General features: G+C 38.3%; 1 protein-coding gene across 1 annotated transcript in view; it reads right to left on the bottom strand.

The window, feature by feature from the left end:
• LOC136863709 (cell adhesion molecule Dscam2) overlaps positions 1-19,360 on the bottom strand; it is a 1,676,531-nt gene that overhangs the window by 158,492 nt on the left and 1,498,679 nt on the right. The window contains exons 26-27 of the mRNA XM_068226050.1: positions 16,319-16,460; positions 7,625-7,752 (exon numbers count right to left, since the gene is read on the bottom strand). Of these exons, the coding sequence (XP_068082151.1) occupies positions 7,625-7,752; positions 16,319-16,460 (270 nt within the window). The remainder of the gene's footprint in view (positions 1-7,624; positions 7,753-16,318; positions 16,461-19,360) is intronic.

The raw sequence follows: 19,360 nt of genomic DNA, 5'->3' as shown, positions 1-19,360 counted from the left end.
AGAAGCCCAATACTGTACCTTTCCTTTTAAATTTCACATTGTAAAATAACATTTTGCAAAAATGCCTTATGGTTTTAGAAATCTATATAAAATTTAGTGTGTTCAATGATCTTAAGCTACCTTGATCTTTGAAAAAGATGAGAGCAGTAAAATGTATACCATCATTTGTGCCATTCATTGCATTACTGTTGGTGGTGGGATGGGAGTGTTCAAATACACTGAAGAAAATGGAATTTGCAACACCCAGAAGGAATGATGCTACATTGCTGCAATTGAACATGCAGGATGAGTTTTCAGTTGTGATTCGATGATTACACTTTCAGGTCCCTCTGACCGCAAATTTGGACAATAATCAATACAGGATGTGCCCACCACGAGCTGCAATACATTGATGAATTCGTCGAGGCATGAAGTCAACAAGGCCCTGGATCGCTTTCTGAGGAATTGTGGCCCATGCTTGCTGCACTGCACGGGTCAGTTGTTCCAGAGTTGTGGGTGACTGAAGACGGTTGGCCAGTTGTCGACCCATCATGTCCCACACATGCTCAATAGGACCGAGATCCGGGGATCTGGTGGGCCATTCTAAGGTTGTGATGTCGTGGAGAGCTTCTCTTGGAGATGCGTGCAGTGTGAACCCAGGCATTGTCCTGCTGAAACATCCCATTAGCAATGTTCACCATCATAGGGACAACCACTGGATTGAGTACCCTATCAACGTACTGTCGAGCAGTCATAGTGCTCTCAACAAGCACTAATTGTGATTTCACATTAAAGCCAATAGCTACCGAGACCATAATGCTTGGTGTTGGCCCTGTGTGCCTCTTGACAATAAGATCTGGGCGGCCCTTCTACCCGGTACGTCGGCACACACGATTCCGGCGATCACTGCGGGCATGTTTGATGGAGAACACTTCACTGCACAGACTGGAAGTTAACTACGCTACACCAGAGTCTGCATACTGGAGTTGATTCCTCCGTGACCAATCACGTGGGGAGACCTGTAGCAACAATCCAATAGATCTGAAACTTTGATCGTTTACATTTCTAAATGGCATCATTCCATATCTTGAAAATCAATACAAACGACCAATGTCTTCATGGTGTTGCAATTTCCATTTTCTTAAGTGTACATTGTAATAATTTTAAAAAATTCCAACCCTGTGAAAAGCCAAATTTCATAAATTTGTCTTATCATGAGAAGTAGTATGGGAACTGTAGAGTTGTAACGGTAGCCCTGGACATATGAAATTTAAGTGCACTTGTGAAAAAAAAAAGACAGGAAATGTCACATGAAAACACAGTTCATCCTCACCAGGATTGTTATCTTACTACAGTGTGAGACTGCCCAACATGAGATGTCCAAAATTTCTCTCTCTCTCTCTCCATTTTTTCTTTTTTTTTTACAAGTTGCTTTACATTACACCAACACTGTTCAATATTATGAGGGGCATAAGGAGCATCATTTTTGCAGGATCAGGTTGTACCATGGCACTGGTAATTTTGAAGACCATTTATGATCTGATCATTCACTAGTTACAATATGTGTTCAATACTTATCTAAGCATATCAACCATCAGAAACATTACTGGAACATCAAGAAGCATCAGTTATGAATATTTCTGACCAGCTGCAGTTGACTCTGAGATGTAGACTTACATCTAAGCAGCCTAGTGAGAACTCACTACTACTATTACTACTACTTTTATAAACAAATTTTAAAAAGTAATTGAACAATGGCTTATGTTTTCCACTGCTATTCAGAAACTGATTAGCACTGGTATATGATAGTGTCATTGTATACAAGTACAAACTCATGCAAAATAAAATAAGAAAGGTCACATTTAAATGGAGATGTACAGAACCTAGTTAAGCTAGTATTCTCGTTGGACAGATTCAGTGGTATAACTAAGAAAGGATGGGCCCATCAGCAACATAATATTTTCAGCACCCCTCCTCACATACCTCAGATTCTGCAAGAATGTTTCCTACATTAATCACTGCATCCTTTCATACTATCGATATTTTGTAATGAAGTGAAAATCACCAGAAGTGGCATCCATCATAATTTTCTGAAGCGTCATTATTTCGCTGACAGGAACTAGAGTTTTCTACTATCAGAAATTTGGATGGCTATTTTACAGTTGAAAGGTCACGATTTTTTTCCATATCTTTATCTAACTTACCACTTTACCAACCACGACGAGAGTCAATTATATTTTTTGCACTATCAGTTTCAAAATCACTATGTTGTTGTGATATGTCACTGATCTTTACATTACATTCCCTTGACTTTTATGCTGCATCATCACTTAAATTTTCAATCAACTTGCCAGACAAGGATTTATCATAAGACGTTACACTATTGCTACTGGAACATGACAAAGAATCTTCACCAACACTTTTAAAGAAATAATTTTTTGCAACTTTTTAACAGATTCTTCATTTTCATGTTCTCTCTTGCGTGTTTGAAAACAGCTTAAATACCTAGATTTACCAGTACTTGAATTCATAATATAAATTTATGCACACATCACCTAGTCATCAGCCGAACTGACCACAACTGACTGTGAATTACCACCATGATCCGATTTTAAATGTGGATCAGGGATTTCCCTCTGAATGATTCAATGCAATAAAGCATGATTATCAAGTTCAACAGGAGAGGAGGGAGAACATAATCCTAGCTTCTAACCTACAATGAATGCAGGGAAGTATCTTAGGAGACCTGGCAACACTCACTGACAGTCAGGTTCACCGTGCCCAACTGTCAGTTAATACAAGGTTGGGGATTCATTAAACTGCACCAACCCAGTGTTGCATCAGTAGCCTATACCCAAAGTTTTAAAAGAGAGCTGTATGATCATGTGCAATGTGAATCACATCACTAAGTAGATGTTTAGATGTTACATCAATGCAGAATAATATTACATTGCATAATTTAATTTGGTACAAAATATGCTAGTTGGTTTCATTTCATGTATAGAAGAAATTACATATTCAGTTATACTGTACTGTAGAATGGCTTAGGGGGCCCTGTGAGCCCATGACCCTCCCCTGCATGATGGGCTCTGCGGGACAATTAGTCTCGCCCCTGAACAGTTAGAATAATTTCTTTCAGAAAATTACTGGTGTAATATTTTGGCTACAAACAATGAAGCAGTGAAATTGTACAATATTATAAAGTAGAAAGTATACCAACATCCAGTATAAAACAAAATATATTATAAACCAGGATAGTGAAAACAAGTTTTCTAGTTAAAATAGTAGGTAGAAAATACATTCTAATGAACATAATGAAAAGGAAATTTGGATTGTAATGACAAACTTCAAACAAGAAAGAATAGGCCACTTTATTGGACTGTAAGGATACCAACTCTGTGGCGCACAGGTTGCTTTGAGCCCCCACCCCCCAAAAATGTATTCAATTAAATAAATGAAATAAATAGAAAACATTTGAGAGTTTGTTGGTCTTGTGCAAGAATCAAATTTCTGGAGCTTTTAAAATCACTTTAAAGATTACATTGATAAAGAAAACAAGGAATGAAACCGTTCTCAGTGTGGCAACTTAGGTTGATTTTCTTTAGAAAAACCAAGATATAAAGAACATAACTTCTACAATTATTGAAGTTTTTTTGACTTCTACTAAGGACCCTACATCAGCTTCTACAGTGGAAAGACCCTTTTCAAGTCTGAGAAGACTGAAAAACTATCCAAGATCAAAAATTATTTCTATGCATCTATACCATCTTGTAAACCTGAATGTTCATCATAAGGAGTCAACCCTTTGGATATGGACTTTATAGCTAATGACTTTATTTCTAGGACAGAGATGCATAAGTCAAGGTATATGAAGGAGAAAAGATTATTTTTATTCCTTGCTTAATAATGTGTCTTTTTACAGGTATGTTATAGTATAATATTTATGTTTAACTTGTGTGTTTGACAGACTGGAAAGCTTTTTAGTTACATTTAATAGTATAAAAACAAAGATTGGATGAACAAAATGGTTTGATATGGAAAGAGGACTTCAGCAGAGCATACTGTACCCCATACTCTTCATCAGTCATAGATGAAATCCACAAGTGTGAAAAATAGAAGATGGGAAGAAACACAGCAAAGGCCCTACACTGTTTGCAGATGACATAATAATATGCGGAGAAAATGAAATGGAAGTACAAGAATTTTTATTTTATATCTACAGTTATCTTTATGTTGCCCCAACACTGATATGTTTTATGGTGACGAGGGATAGGAAAGGGCTAGGAGCAGGAAGGATGTGACGGTGGTCTTAATTAAAGTAAAACCATTGAAAACCATCTTCGGGGCTGCCAAAGTGGGCTTTGAACTCACTATCTCCCAAATGCAAGCTGTCAAGAACAATTTAATGTATGGGATAAGGTGATAGAGAGTTTGGAATGAGAAAACGTGTAGAGAAGAGTAAAACAGTAGTGATGGTAAGAGGAAGGAAGGAAGGAAGGAAGGAAGGAAGGAAGGAAGGAAGGAAGAGGCAAGATGGAAGGAAATGGAAAACCAATAGAAATTGTGAAAAGTTCCAAATACGTGGGAAGTGTAATCACAGAAGGTGGGAAGATAACTGAGAAGATTGGAAAGAGAGTACAATAAGCAAATGACTTTTACCAAAGTGTGAAGGATTTACTGTGGAACCAAGAAGTTCCAAGGAAATGACTTTTTGTATCCGACCTTTTACAGTATGTACTGATAGAGCAGGTACAGATGTCAGCCTCTAGCTGTGCACTTCCCCATCCCACTCCACCTGCATACTACTACAGCGTAAAACATTTGCCAAGCTAAGTGGCACTGGCCTGTGGCCGGGGACCTACTGACGTGTGCGTCAATGATACCAGAGCGGCACACATTTGACACGGTCCCCGCACTGCTCATCACCCCTCTCCCACCGCTGCGCTCTTAATGCCAAGTGCACAGCTAGAGGCCGACATCTGTACATGGACAATAAAACGCGATGACAGTACAGTTCAGATGGCCGAGATGAAATTCCTTAGAAGTATCGTTGGGAAGACAAGAAAAGATAGAACCAGAAAGGAAGAGATTAGAAAGAGGATCGGAGTTTCAAGACTACAGGACAGGATAGAAACAAGCAAGCTGAAATGATATGGCCGCATGATACAAATGGGAGAAACTAAGTTCCAAAAATAGTATTTACAGAGATACCAACAGGAAAGGGACCACAAGGAAGGCCTCAAAAGAGGTGGTTTTTATTACCTGACCCAGGAGAGAACTGGAAATGGGAACTGAAGAAGAAGAAGAAGAAGAAGAAGAAGAAGAAGAAGTTTAAGTCAACTTTTGCTGTAAGAATGTAAACTGAATTATTGTATTTATGAGCAAGCAAGTCTATACCTTCTTATACCAACATAATCCTGCAGTGGTGCAATGTGTAGTAATTACAAAGCAATTGAAATAAGTGGAAAAGAAAACAGTATCCACCGAGCTCGATAGCTGCAGTCACTTAAGTGCGGCCAGTATCCAGTATTCGGGAGATAGTAGGTTCGAACCCCACTGTCGGCAGCCCTGAAAATGGTTTTCCGTGGTTTCCCATTTTCACACCAGGCAAATGCTGGGGCTATACATTATTAAGGCCACGGCCGCTTCCTTCCCACTCCTAGCCCTTTCCTGTCCCATCGTCGCCATAAGACCTATCTGTGTCGGTGCGACGTAAAGCAACTGGCAAGAAGAAAACAGTATCCATTGTCTATTTCTTTGGGTGATTCCTATTAATATAATTAAGCAGATGGTGGGAAAGAGCCTCTACTTGAGACCAAAAACCAAGCTGATGAAAGTGGATAGGATCCTGACTTGCCTGCCTCCCACCACAATGTATAACCTGGTTTCCAAAAGGTACCAAATCCAAAAAATTCTAAATTGTGATAACAGGTGGCAGCACTTCCTTCAACCTAGTTCTACATGTGGCATGATAAATGTTGTGCCAAAAAACAATTGTTCTGTTTTACGGCAAAAGATACTGAATCCCTCACGCTTTTGATGCCAAGACATACTGAATCCAGTTATCTAATCAGAGCTGTTGTTTTATGTCACATCACAACATAAATAACATGGTGAATTTTACATCGTTTGTCATACTGTGAGGTGTTAAGGGGCCAAATGAAATTAGTTCTTGCTTGTGGGACTTTTTCACAAAAATTCTGAAACTCCTTTTGCGCAGAAAATAACAATGAAACCATTTGTGTCTTTTATGATAGCTGTGCAACACAAAATAAGAACTATTGCCTTCTTTTCATGTTTTCTGCTATTGCTCATTAGTATGGATTAAAGATCGAATGATTCTTTCCAGTGAGAGGCCATTCTTATTACATGCCAGCTGATAGGCTTTTGGGTTAGTGGAGAAAAGACTAAGAAAGAATGCTACTGTGCTGCTTCCAGAGGGATAAGATTTATAATTCCAGAAAGTTGGTGTACTTCATGTACTGAATAAAGATTTCCATTGGGTTAGTTGGCAAGACATGTCCAAAATATCAGTTTCATCAACCAAGAAATTCAAACTCAGTGAAACTAAGAGGTTAACAATACAGCCTAACACAGGTCTAGTTGAATTCACTCTTTCTATGCTTTTGAACCCTTATATGAGCATAGGTTACTAATGAAAGGGGTGAAATATGAGTCATTTTTCAACCGACTATCCCAGGTTCCTTGCCATAGTCATATACAGGATGCTAAAAGACATTATGTCATCCAACTACTTACAGCTATGGGACACAGACTGGATGACCTGCCATTCTACAGATCTGTACTTAATATACTTAATGTTGATGTAAGAAAAGGTGGCATAAGTGATACCGATGTAGTTCACGATGATGAAAAATAGAGGATGGGAAGAAACACAACAAAGGCCCTACACTGTTTGCAGATGACATAATGATATGGGGAGAAAATGAAATGGAAGTACAAGAACTATATTTTTTTACAATTAGCTTTATGTTGCCGCAACACTAATAAGTTTCATGGTGACGAGGGATAGGAAAGAGCTATTATTATTAATATTATTATTATTCATCCCTATTGATCATTATTTATGTATAACTGGCAAGCAATCAAGTGATTAGAAATTTCACACCACCACTTCTGCTACCCTGCCGGCCAACATTCTGATGGTGAATTATTTTTCAACCAGTGGTACTCGAACCAGCTAATCTCGGTATCACATCGTGTAAACTTGACGCCCTAACTATCATGGCCACCAGGTGGGCTAACTAATTGCTAGCAACTAATCAATATTCAAGGACAGTACTGGTATATTCATTTCAAGTATAGAACTATGAACATGAACCTGTCACTATATAATGGCAGAATCTGTAATAATAATAATAATAATAATAATAATAATAATAATAATAATAATAATAATAATAATAATAATAATAATAATAATAATAATAATAATAATAATAATAACTGTCATCTTTTGGCATCAATCCTTTATAACAGTCCCTTAGCAATGATTAGAAGGATTGAATCTGAAACTGGGAACAATATGGAAAGTTATAAGAACTAGGGATATTGTTTTCTGTTATTAAGAAAATCAAGATTGAGAACTGACCATAGAACAGACACAGCTGGTAACTTAACTTACCTTGAACTTGTAAGGAGTACACAATCTGATCTGAGCCCAAGTTATTTCTAGCATGGCAGGAGTAATTTCCTTCATTAGACCGTTGGACATTTTGGATAATGAGTGTGTTCTCAGCAGTTATTTCCATCCTGAAATATGTTCCACATTATCAGTACACTAACTGAAACATGTAGAATAAATGTAAATATAAACTCAATAAAGCCATCATATTGTATGAAAGTCACGTGATTCTAGAAAGGATCCCCTTAATACCAAAAATAATTTACCAAGAAAAAGCTGTGGTAATTTCTCTGAGCTATTTTCTGTAACACTAGAATAATTCAGTGCAAATCAGTGTTCAAACTGTGATGAAGACTTTCTTACTTAGTACTGAGGATTATGATTAATTTCATTGCTTTTGTTTTTTGAAGGTAAATGGCATATGATGTAATTTATGCCATACCTATTTCAAATATACAGGATTGTTCAGCTAAGTTGACCACCTCAAATAACTCATGAACAGTTGAAGAAATGAACATTCTGTGTTCCCTTTCATTAATGGTACCAAGGAGTTCATAATTGGACTTGCAGTACTATTTTATGATGTACATCTTTTGAGAAAATGGTAATAACTTTGTTTTCTTAAATAATGGAACTACACTGTTTTCTACACCTAGCCTTAACCTACAAACATTACAAATTGAGCACCATGATTATTTTGAAAATTGGACAAGTACTTCTCGAGAAAATGTAATGTATGAAAATGTGCTTCATATGCCAGCTGGGAACTGCACTGTTTGATTCGCACTACATATTAAACATGAGCTAGCTGTTGATATACAGAGTTGCTTCACCTTCTTCTGATAGAGAGGTATTCTCTCTACTGTGCTCATAAATACACTGTGATAAAATGTATGATGGAACACCTTTAATATCGCCATAGGTTACAGGTAAAGGACAAGCAGATATGCAATGGATTTCCTTTCCTATCCGACTTCCCTTAGTCAACCCTTGTTCTTTTCTGATCCCGACAGTGTTAGGTTTGCAAAGCCTAGGGGATCTTTCATTTTCATAACCTTCATTGCAATTCTCTTTCTTTTGTTTTGTCCTTCGAAGAATCAAACCTCTTCTTGTTTTACCTTTTCTGATTAGTGATAAGAAGGAGTGATTGCAAAGTTGTATGTACTAGTTGTACTTCTTTCTCTTCAAATAATACTATCTTCCACTATCTCCATTACTTTAAAACATTCAATGTGGGCCTTTCTTTCTTTATTAATGTTTCTCCTTCTTTCTCTGCCACATTGACAAGAATTTGGTGGGGATGTGTCATATCGATTTGTCCCAGTTTTACGGGGAGATGTCCTTCCTGATGTTAGGTTTTCTTAGACCTACCTACCTACCTACCTACCTACCTACCTACCTACCTACCTACCTACCTACCTACCTACCTACCTACCTACCTACCTACCTACCTACCTACCTACCTACCTACCTACCTACCTACCTACCTACCTACCTACCTACCTACCTACCTACCTACCTACCTACCTACCTACCTACCTACCTACCTACCTACCTACCTACCTACCTACCTACCTACCTACCTACCTACCTACCTACCTACCTACCTACCTACCTACCTACCTACCTACCTACCTACCTACCTACCTACCTACCTACCTACCTACCTACCTACCTACCTACCTACCTACCTACCTACCTACCTACCTACCTACCTACCTACCTACCTACCTACCTACCTACCTACCTACCTACCTACCTACCTACCTACCTACCTACCTACCTACCTACCTACCTACCTACCTACCTACCTACCTACCTACCTACCTACCTACCTACCTACCTACCTACCTACCTACCTACCTACCTACCTACCTACCTACCTACCTACCTACCTACCTACCTACCTACCTACCTACCTACCTACCTACCTACCTACCTACCTACCTACCTACCTACCTACCTACCTACCTACCTACCTACCTACCTACCTACCTACCTACCTACCTACCTACCTACCTACCTACCTACCTACCTACCTACCTACCTACCTACCTACCTACCTACCTACCTACCTACCTACCTACCTACCTACCTACCTACCTACCTACCTACCTACCTACCTACCTACCTACCTACCTACCTACCTACCTACCTACCTACCTACCTACCTACCTACCTACCTACCTACCTACCTACCTACCTACCTACCTACCTACCTACCTACCTACCTACCTACCTACCTACCTACCTACCTACCTACCTACCTACCTACCTACCTACCTACCTACCTACCTACCTACCTACCTACCTACCTACCTACCTACCTACCTACCTACCTACCTACCTACCTACCTACCTACCTACCTACCTACCTACCTACCTACCTACCTACCTACCTACCTACCTACCTACCTACCTACCTACCTACCTACCTACCTACCTACCTACCTACCTACCTACCTACCTACCTACCTACCTACCTACCTACCTACCTACCTACCTACCTACCTACCTACCTACCTACCTACCTACCTACCTACCTACCTACCTACCTACCTACCTACCTACCTACCTACCTACCTACCTACCTACCTACCTACCTACCTACCTACCTACCTACCTACCTACCTACCTACCTACCTACCTACCTACCTACCTACCTACCTACCTACCTACCTACCTACCTACCTACCTACCTACCTACCTACCTACCTACCTACCTACCTACCTACCTACCTACCTACCTACCTACCTACCTACCTACCTACCTACCTACCTACCTACCTACCTGAATTTAAGGCTGCCGCCCAGGTGGCAGATTCCCTATCAATTGTTTACCTAGATACTTCTTAAACATTTTCAAAACTTGGAAATTTATTAAACATTTCCCTTGATAATTTATTCCAGTACCTTACTCCTCATCCTATTAATGAATATTTGCTCCAATTTGTCTTCTTGAATTCCAACTTTATCTTCATATTATGATCTTTCCTACTTTCAAAAGCTGCACTCAAGCTTATTTGTCTACTCATGTCATTTTACACTATCTCTCCACGGACAGCTAGAAACATACCACATATAGTCGAGCATCTCTTCTCCTTACTCCCAAGCAGCATTTTCGTAACACTACTCCTTTGTTGGGAATCACCCAGAACAAACCGTGCTACTTTCCTTTGAATTTTTTTCCAGTTCTCGTATCAAGTAGTCCTGGTGAGGATCCCCCTTTACATCCTTACTACAAATCCTAAATACTCTCATAACCATGTGAAAGGATCTCTAACCTTTCTTAACAATCTTGCTCCTATGATTACCCTATTGAAGATCATTCCTTATATTAACACCTAGGTACTTACAATGTTTCCCATGAGGTACTCTCACCCCATCAACACAGTAATTAAAACTGAGGAGGACTTTACCTCTTGGTGAAAATTACAACGTGACTTAACAATATAATTAGAGGATCAGATAACAATTCACCTTCTCTAATAATCTGAGTTCTATTTTCTTGAAATGTAGCCACCCATTCAACCACTCTTTTGTCTGGTCTGATACACTTAGGTGGGTTCTCAATGATTATGGATTAGGAAAGGACTAGGGGTGGGAAGGCAACAATCATGGCCTTAATTAAAGTGAAAATGGAATACCATGGAGAAGGTTCAGAACTGCTGACAGTGGGGTTCGAACCTACCATTTCCTGAATGCAAGCTAACAGCAACCTACACTATGCAGCTAGCTTGTTTGATCCTGTGTCATTTAATGTCATATCAGGGTAATAATGTAGTCTAATAGAACCTGACCGTTTCCCATTAACTGTTACCTACAGTGACATTAAAGGTAAGTCTGATTATTAGTCCCTTGGTACCATTAATGAAGTTAATACATTCATCTATACTGAATAAAGTAGCAATGTTACAGATGGAGAGAGCATTCCTTCAGCAGATATATTTTATCATACTGCATTTATGAGGATGGTAGAGAGTATCTGTCAGAAAAAGATGAAGCAACTCTGTACGTCAACAGCTAGCTCATGTTTCATACATAGAGTGAATTGAACAGGGCAGTCTCCAGCTGACAAATGAAGCATGTGTGAATGCAATACATTTTCTCAAGGAGTGCCTGTCTCATGTTCAAAATAACCACAGTGCTAAATGTGTAACATTTGTAGGTTTAAGGCTATGTGTAGCAAACAGTATAGTTCTATTTAAGAAAACAAAGTTAGTACCATTTTCTCAGAAGATATTGATGCCATGGAAAAGTACTGTGCGTCCGATTATGAGTCTCTTGGTACCATTAATGAAAGTGAAAACAGAATGTTGATATCTTCAACCATTCACGAGTTATTTGAGGTGGACAACTTAGCTGAATAACACTGTATGTATAAAATTATACAAGTAAGTCTCTGCCAAGAAACTGCAGACTTAATATCACATTCTCTGCCAAAGGGGGCAGGAAGTGTTTCTAGGTGTTTGTAAAAGCCTCAATAGTCCATAAAATAGGTCGGTGTTAACATTTACATACATGGCTCAAAACAAACTAAAGTTAATACATTCATTTATGCTGATGACATTGTGCTAGTCACATAAAGTAGCACTGTTCCAGATTCCTTCAGCATATATAGAGCAAATGGCAACATGCCACAGATTACCCATCCTCAGCCACATTTCACCACAACCACAATTCCTGTGGGAAGAAGCACAGAAGATCTGGGCATTGCTGTCATTGATTCTCCACCAGGATTTCTGTCATCCACTATTAAGACTAAGATCTAAGACACCAGCATCAATTACTGCAGATTGCCAGTGATGGACCCAGAGAAATATTATGTGGTAAGGGGACAAGGCCAGGAAATGAGTGTCTTATACGATTTACTAGACATATTAAAAAATATAATTAACAAAATGGTCTTATTTATGGTGATGTTAGGGTACATGTTAGATATTTTTAAAGAGTGCAAAGTGTGATGCGATTGAACTTCGAAATCTTTGACAATAGAGTAAAATTCAACATAATTACTAATGGAGGTTTTTTTAGTGAACATAATGTTTCTTTGGAGAAAATTATGATTAAGTTGGAAAATTTTGTATTTAAGACTGTATTTAAAATTAATGATGGGTCTGATGGGAATATCTTCTCTATGGATTTTGTGTAAGGATCTAGCTATTGGTAGTGGAGGATTCATGTTGATTAATGTAACAATTTCTTGATCATTTAAAAGAAACACAACATTTTATAGAGACTGTTTTAAATTTCTCTGAAATTTGCTGGTAGGATCTTACCTGTATCGCGATTGAGCTATCTAAGGCATTTGATATGGTAGATCATGGGAGACTATGGGCAAAAATGGGTGGAATTTGACTAGACAAAAGAGTGACATGACTACAGTTCTAGAAAACAGAACTCAGAGAATTAAAGTAGGTGAAGCATTATCTGATCCTGTAATCATTAAGAGGGGAATTCCTCAAGGACCTGTATGTTTTCTCATGTATATAAATGCTATGAGTAAAGAACTGGAATCAGAGATAAGGCTTTCTGCAGATGATGTTATACTGCATAGAGTAATAAGTTACAAGACTGCGAACAACTGCAAAAAGACCTCGACAATGTTATGAGCTGGACAGCAGGCAATAGTATGACAATAAACAGGGTTAAAAGTCAGGTTGTGAGTTTCACTAATAGGAAAAGTCATCTCAGATTTAATTACTCCATTGGTGCAGTGAAGTTCCTTATGGGGATCACTGTAAGAACCTAGGTGTTAATATAAGGCAAGATCTTCATTAGGTTAATCGCGTAAAAATGGGGTTGTAAGTAAAGGATACAGATCTCTGCTCATGGTTATGAGGGTATTTAGGGGTTGTAGTAAGGATGTAAAGGAGAGGACATACAAGTCTCTGGTAAGACCCCAACTAGAGTATGGTTCCAGTGTATGGGATCCTCACCAGCATTAGTTGATACAATAACTGGAAAAAATCCAAAGAAAAGCAACTCAATTTGTTCTGGGTTATTTTCAACAAAAGAGTAATGTTACAAAAATGTTTCAAAGTTTGGACTGGGAAGACTTGGGAGAAAGGAGACAGGCTGCTCGATTAAGTGGTACATTACAAGTAATGAAAATCATTGCGAATCCGTATTGAAAGTAATCTTATGATGAATGTAAGAAATTTATTTCTTTTCCACTTATTCAATTCAACTTAATATGTTAAAGTTAGAATTAAATCCTCATTAAAATAAGAATTGGTACCTGATATGGTTTGAGGTAATGATATGGCTGATGATGCCCCATAGGAGAGGGTGAAACATGTATACGGTTAGAACATACAAACCCTTTGGTGGCTTTTATTGATATTAAGTGCACTTTTTGGCATATAGCTTCAAAATCCCGTAACTCCTTTCTATTAGCGGTGTGAGGTCATATACCTACTTTTACTGGACGGTCATTTTGATCGGTATTGTAGTAGCTACCCGATCAGACTTTTGTGGCATTAATTTAGAATGGGATATCATTCTAACAAGCTGTTACAGTGTACTTTATTACCGTAGTATCGAATAGAACTTATTGTTGTGCTGCAATGGGACAGCTGTTGGCTCTTTTCAAACAATGATACAAGTACACCAACAGGAAAGTATAGTCAGTATTTGTTCAGTAATGAAAGGTGTGCAGTCGTAAAGAGCAGTCAATTGTCGTGTTCACTCGTTACAAACATTGTAATTACCCCGAAGAAAATATATTTTCGCGTAGTCTGCAAATGGATGCCGAAATTCTGAAGCATAAGCATATAATTTCCCCATCACAATCATGCGATGAATCTGGGACTGATTTACACCTCGGTAATTGCGAAGACGTGTATAACTTGACAAACAGAAATAGTTCAGATAGTGATTCTAGTTACTTCTTGCCTGTAGAATTTCCATGTGAACATGTAATCACACAGCAGCCTTCGACCTCAAAGGTTAGGGAACTACCCGCCAAATGGCGATGCACGCACACTAGCAAAGCAGCTGATGACAAAGGTAAGCCTATTTGAAGTTAGTCATTTTGTATTTACGTAATTCTGTGCACAGTGTAAGTAAGTTTGGTATTATATTTTGCAGTTGAAGGAAACACTAAGGAAGATAATGAATTTACTGGCAACGAGCACAATATCAACTACAGAAGGCCGAACATACGCTGCGGTAAGCCAACATATGGGCGTGGTCAACACATGCCGGTCGGCGAGAAAGAAGTCGCTTTGGATGGAACAGTGCGGACTCTTGTTGATATACAAAGCCTGCCAGGCCATCAAGGACAGTAAAATGTACTGAGGGAAGTCCGAGGTCCCACAGGAAATGCAAAACGCCACATTGAAGGAATTTGTTCCGCTACAGCTTGTCGTCTTTTTATTGACGAATCCAAGCTGTGCCACATCGAATGATATAATGAGGTTGGAGCCCGTGAAGTTCTGAACAATCCTGAACGGACACTTTCTTTGGAAGAATTGGACGCTGTCATTGGTATTTTATACACACACGGAACTTACGGAGCTGACACGAACGTTCTCGATCTATGGTCACAAAAGTGGGGTCCTGGAATTTTCTCCCAAACTGTGGCACGAAACCATTTCCTGGATATCATGACGTTTCTTGTATTTGATGGAAAATCTACCAGCAGGGACCATCTGAAAACTGATAGATTGGCACTTGTATCTGTTGTGCGGGACAAATTTATATCTAATTTTACTATTTGCTTCAGACCAAGTGAGAACATTACCGTGGATGAACAACTCTTTCCAACTAAAGCTAGATGCCCATTTATGGAGTATATGGCCAATAAACCAGAAAAGTTTGGTATGAAATTTTGGCTGGCTGTCAATGTCGAAGCCAAGTATGTTGTAAACGGTTTTCCCTATCTTGGAAAAGATGAAACACGACCCACCGATCGGACCCTAAGTGAACACGTATTATTGCGTCTTGCTGAGTTTGTTATCAATCAGTGAAGAAGTGTGCAATGGGAACAAGACAATTGAAAGGTATGCGAACTGTAGAAAACTGGCGTGTGGTTAAGTTCACTTCAAAGGTGACCAAGCAAAGTGTGTGTGTGTACAGTGCGACAAATATGTTGAAAAGCAGAAAGTGACATTCATGCAGATATGTATATAATGTAAGCTAAAGTGTATAAGAAGAACATATTTATTTATTTATTTATTTATTTATTTATTTATTTATTTATTTATTTATTTATTTATTTATTTATTTATTTATTTATTTATTTATTTATTTATTTATTTATTTATTTATTTATTTATTTATTTATTTATTTATTTATTTATTTATTTATTTATTTATTTATTTATTTATTTATTTATTTATTTATTTATTTATTTATTTATTTATTTATAGTGCTTACAAATCATGCATGATAATAATTAAATTATGGTCCATGATTTTTTTATACTCAATTTGAACCTTTTTCTGGCACCAATATCCTCAAGAAATGAATACGAGGCACTATCGGTCAAAATGACCGCTTCGGTAAAAGTGGGTAGAAAGAGTGTTTGGTAATCCTAGTGTTAAAACCTGCAACATCGTTATTTTTATACTATGTCTATTCAGGGAAAACTGGTTTTCTTTAAAATGTTCATTTTGAACATTAAAAGAATACTACCTACTTTGGTTTTATGTAGGATGGTTATGAAAATTTTTTGTCAATCAACTCACCTGTGTTGGCTATGTAACTTCAAGTCCCCCATTTTCCATTCTGTTGTAGGTCGTGGTATTCCCACACACAAGCAAAGTAACTTCACATCCACTTTCCAAGGAACAATGACTAGTTGCCCAAATGAAATAATGGCAGCAGGTACTGCAAAAAATGGAATCATAATTACAACTCTGATTATTATAAGTGAAACTTGATTTGTGACTAGAGGTATGCAGAGCACTCTTTCATCTCAGTTCTAGTGAGCTAGCTTGTCATGTTGACACCCAGAGTTCTATGCACAACACATTCTCGTAAGCTGAGTTACAGCTTTCTGACCTGGGCTAGCTTATATGCATAGTATCAGTGTGCCACATGTTTGTTGGACTGTGCTATAGCTGCTCTGCCAGTGCCAATCTAGTTCAGTACTGCCAAATTTAGCAATCCATGCAATGAGTGCTCCTACTGCAAGAAATTTCATCAAGATAAGACCAAATATCACTGAAGAATATTGTGCAGTTAAAACTCAGAATATAAATGACCTAATATTTCATAATATTTATTTTGTAAGGCTATTGCACTTCACTTTTATACTCATTTATGCTATGAGTAATTGGCCAGTACCTCTGTTCTTATGTTATAAATCTTCATGCATTGATTATTTTCAGAGTACCTGTAGATGGCTCCAATAAGTGACCAACAACCTCCCCATTACCCTAGTTTCTTTTTTGTATTATGTTATAGCAAGATAACAATTTTATATCTATTATGTGAAAAATGTCAGAAGATGAAATCATTTATCAAATATTCAAGATGAAGTGCTTTCTCAATCTCAACATCTAATATGCAGTTCCTTTATAGTAACCAAACCCCATGGTGCAACAGCCCTGATGGGCCATGCCCTACCAAGTGACCGCTGCTCAGCCCAAAGGCCTACAGATTATCAGGTGTCGTGTGGTCAGCACGACAAATCCTCTCAGCCCTTAATCTTGGCTTTCTAGACTGGGGTTGCCATCTCACCATCAGATAGCTCCTCAACTGTAATCATGTAGGATGAGTGGACCTCGAACCAGCCCTCAGATCCAGGTAAAGGTGAAGGAATGTAATAACTACAGAGGGATCACCCTTATTGCCCATGTAGCTAAGATATTTGAGATAGTATTGGAAGGAAGAATGAGGAGCAAGCTAGAAGGAGAAGTAGAAGAAGAACAGTATGGTTTCAGGAAACACAGATCAACGTTTGATCTGATCTTTACATTAAGACATATGATGGAGAAAAGATGGGAGTTTGGAAAAGACAGAGTGATGACATTTATTGACATTGAGAAAGCTTATGACAGTGTGCCCAGACCATTGGTATGGGACACATTAAGGGAAAAACAAGTTAACAGAGTGGAAGTGCAAATGATAAAAGCTATGTACAAAAATTGTGTTAGTAGTGTGAAGACTAGTATAGGAAAAACAAAATGGTTTAAAGTTGAAACTGGTCTCCGACAGGGATGTGTACTATCCCCCATACTATTCACCGTAGTCATGGACGAAATTCAGAAGAACATTAAACAGAGATTGGGAAGACAGGTAACAAAAATCATGTTGTTTGCAGATGAAATAGTGATATGGGGTGAGGATGAAACGGAAGTGCAGAAGCAAGTAGATGTATGGAATCAAGAGATAGAAAAATTTGGGATGAAAGTAAGCAAAGAGAACAGTAAAAGAATAGTGATGACAAGGGAAAGGAAGGAAGGAAGGAAGGAAGGAAGGAAGGAAGGAAGGAAGGAAGGAAGGAAGGAAGGAAGAAGAAAGATAAAACTGAATGGTAAAATTCTGGAAGTGGTTAAAAGTTTCAAGTACCGGTACTTGGGAAATGTGATCACAGAAGATGGAAATATAACTGAGGAAATTGGGAAAAGAATACAACAAGCAAACAGCTTCTACCAGAATGTAAGGAGTATTTTTTGTAACCAAGATGTCCCAAAGAAATATAAGAAAGTATTATATTCAAGAACCCATACTAACCTGTGTAGCTGGATCATGGACTACAACAAAACAAGAGTAGAGTAGAATACAGGCAGTGGAGATGAAATTCCTAAGAGGTATCAAGGGCAAGACCAGAAAGGATAGAATTAGAAATGAAGAGATATGAAAAAGGACAGGAATCTTGAAACTTTAAGACAGGACAGAAAAAACAAAGCTAAAGTGGTTTTAATAATTTTGTGTGGCTATTTCTAGCCGAGTGCAGCCCTTGTAAGGCAGACCCTCTGATGAGGGTGGGCAGCATCTGCCATGTGTAGGTAACGGCTTGTTATTGTGGTGGAGGATAGTGTTGTGTGTGGTGTGCGAGTTGCAGGAATGTTGAGGACAGCACAATCACCCAGCCCCCGGGCCATTGGAATAAACCAATGAAGGTTAAAGTCCCCGACCCAGCCGGGAATCGAACCCGGGACCCTCTGAACTGAAGGCCAGTATGCTGACCATTCAGCCAACGAGTCGGATAGCTAAAGTGGCATGGGCATATTATGAGAATAGGAGAAGAGAGAGTGCCATAAGAAAAAACCTTTTTCTGAAAAGTTAACAGGAAAGAGACCATGAGGAAGACCCCAAAAGAGGTGGACAGATTCAGTGTGGGAGTGCATAGAGAAGAGGGAAGGAAAACCAGAAGATGTACTTATAAAAGGAGAAGAGTGATGGAGTGACAGGCAGCGAAGGAGGTCCTTGATTCACAACCCAACCCGGGAAGCTGGAATCGGGAAATGAAGATGATGATGAATTGTGAACTTGACTAAAGTTCCAAGTCATGTTGTCAATAATATCGATGATAATTATTCATAAAATTCTTGATGAAGTAGTCTATAAAAACCAACAGGTGTAGTCATAAAAAACATGGTAAAATGACCATTCATGTTGAATAAAATCCTTGAATTACAAATTTTATGACATAGAGGATCATTATGATCTTCAAATTACATTGAAGAATGAGTGCTTCCGGATTCTAAGTCAAAACAGACCCTTCTCCAAAAACTGTCAAAAGTAGTTAGTGGGACATAAAAACATTATTATTAGTAAAA

Source organism: Anabrus simplex, chromosome 2 (assembly GCF_040414725.1).
Source record: "Anabrus simplex isolate iqAnaSimp1 chromosome 2, ASM4041472v1, whole genome shotgun sequence".
NCBI classification, from domain to species: domain Eukaryota; kingdom Metazoa; phylum Arthropoda; class Insecta; order Orthoptera; family Tettigoniidae; genus Anabrus; species Anabrus simplex.
Note: the sequence above shows the minus strand (reverse complement) of the source record. Positions and strands in the feature narration are given on the sequence as shown.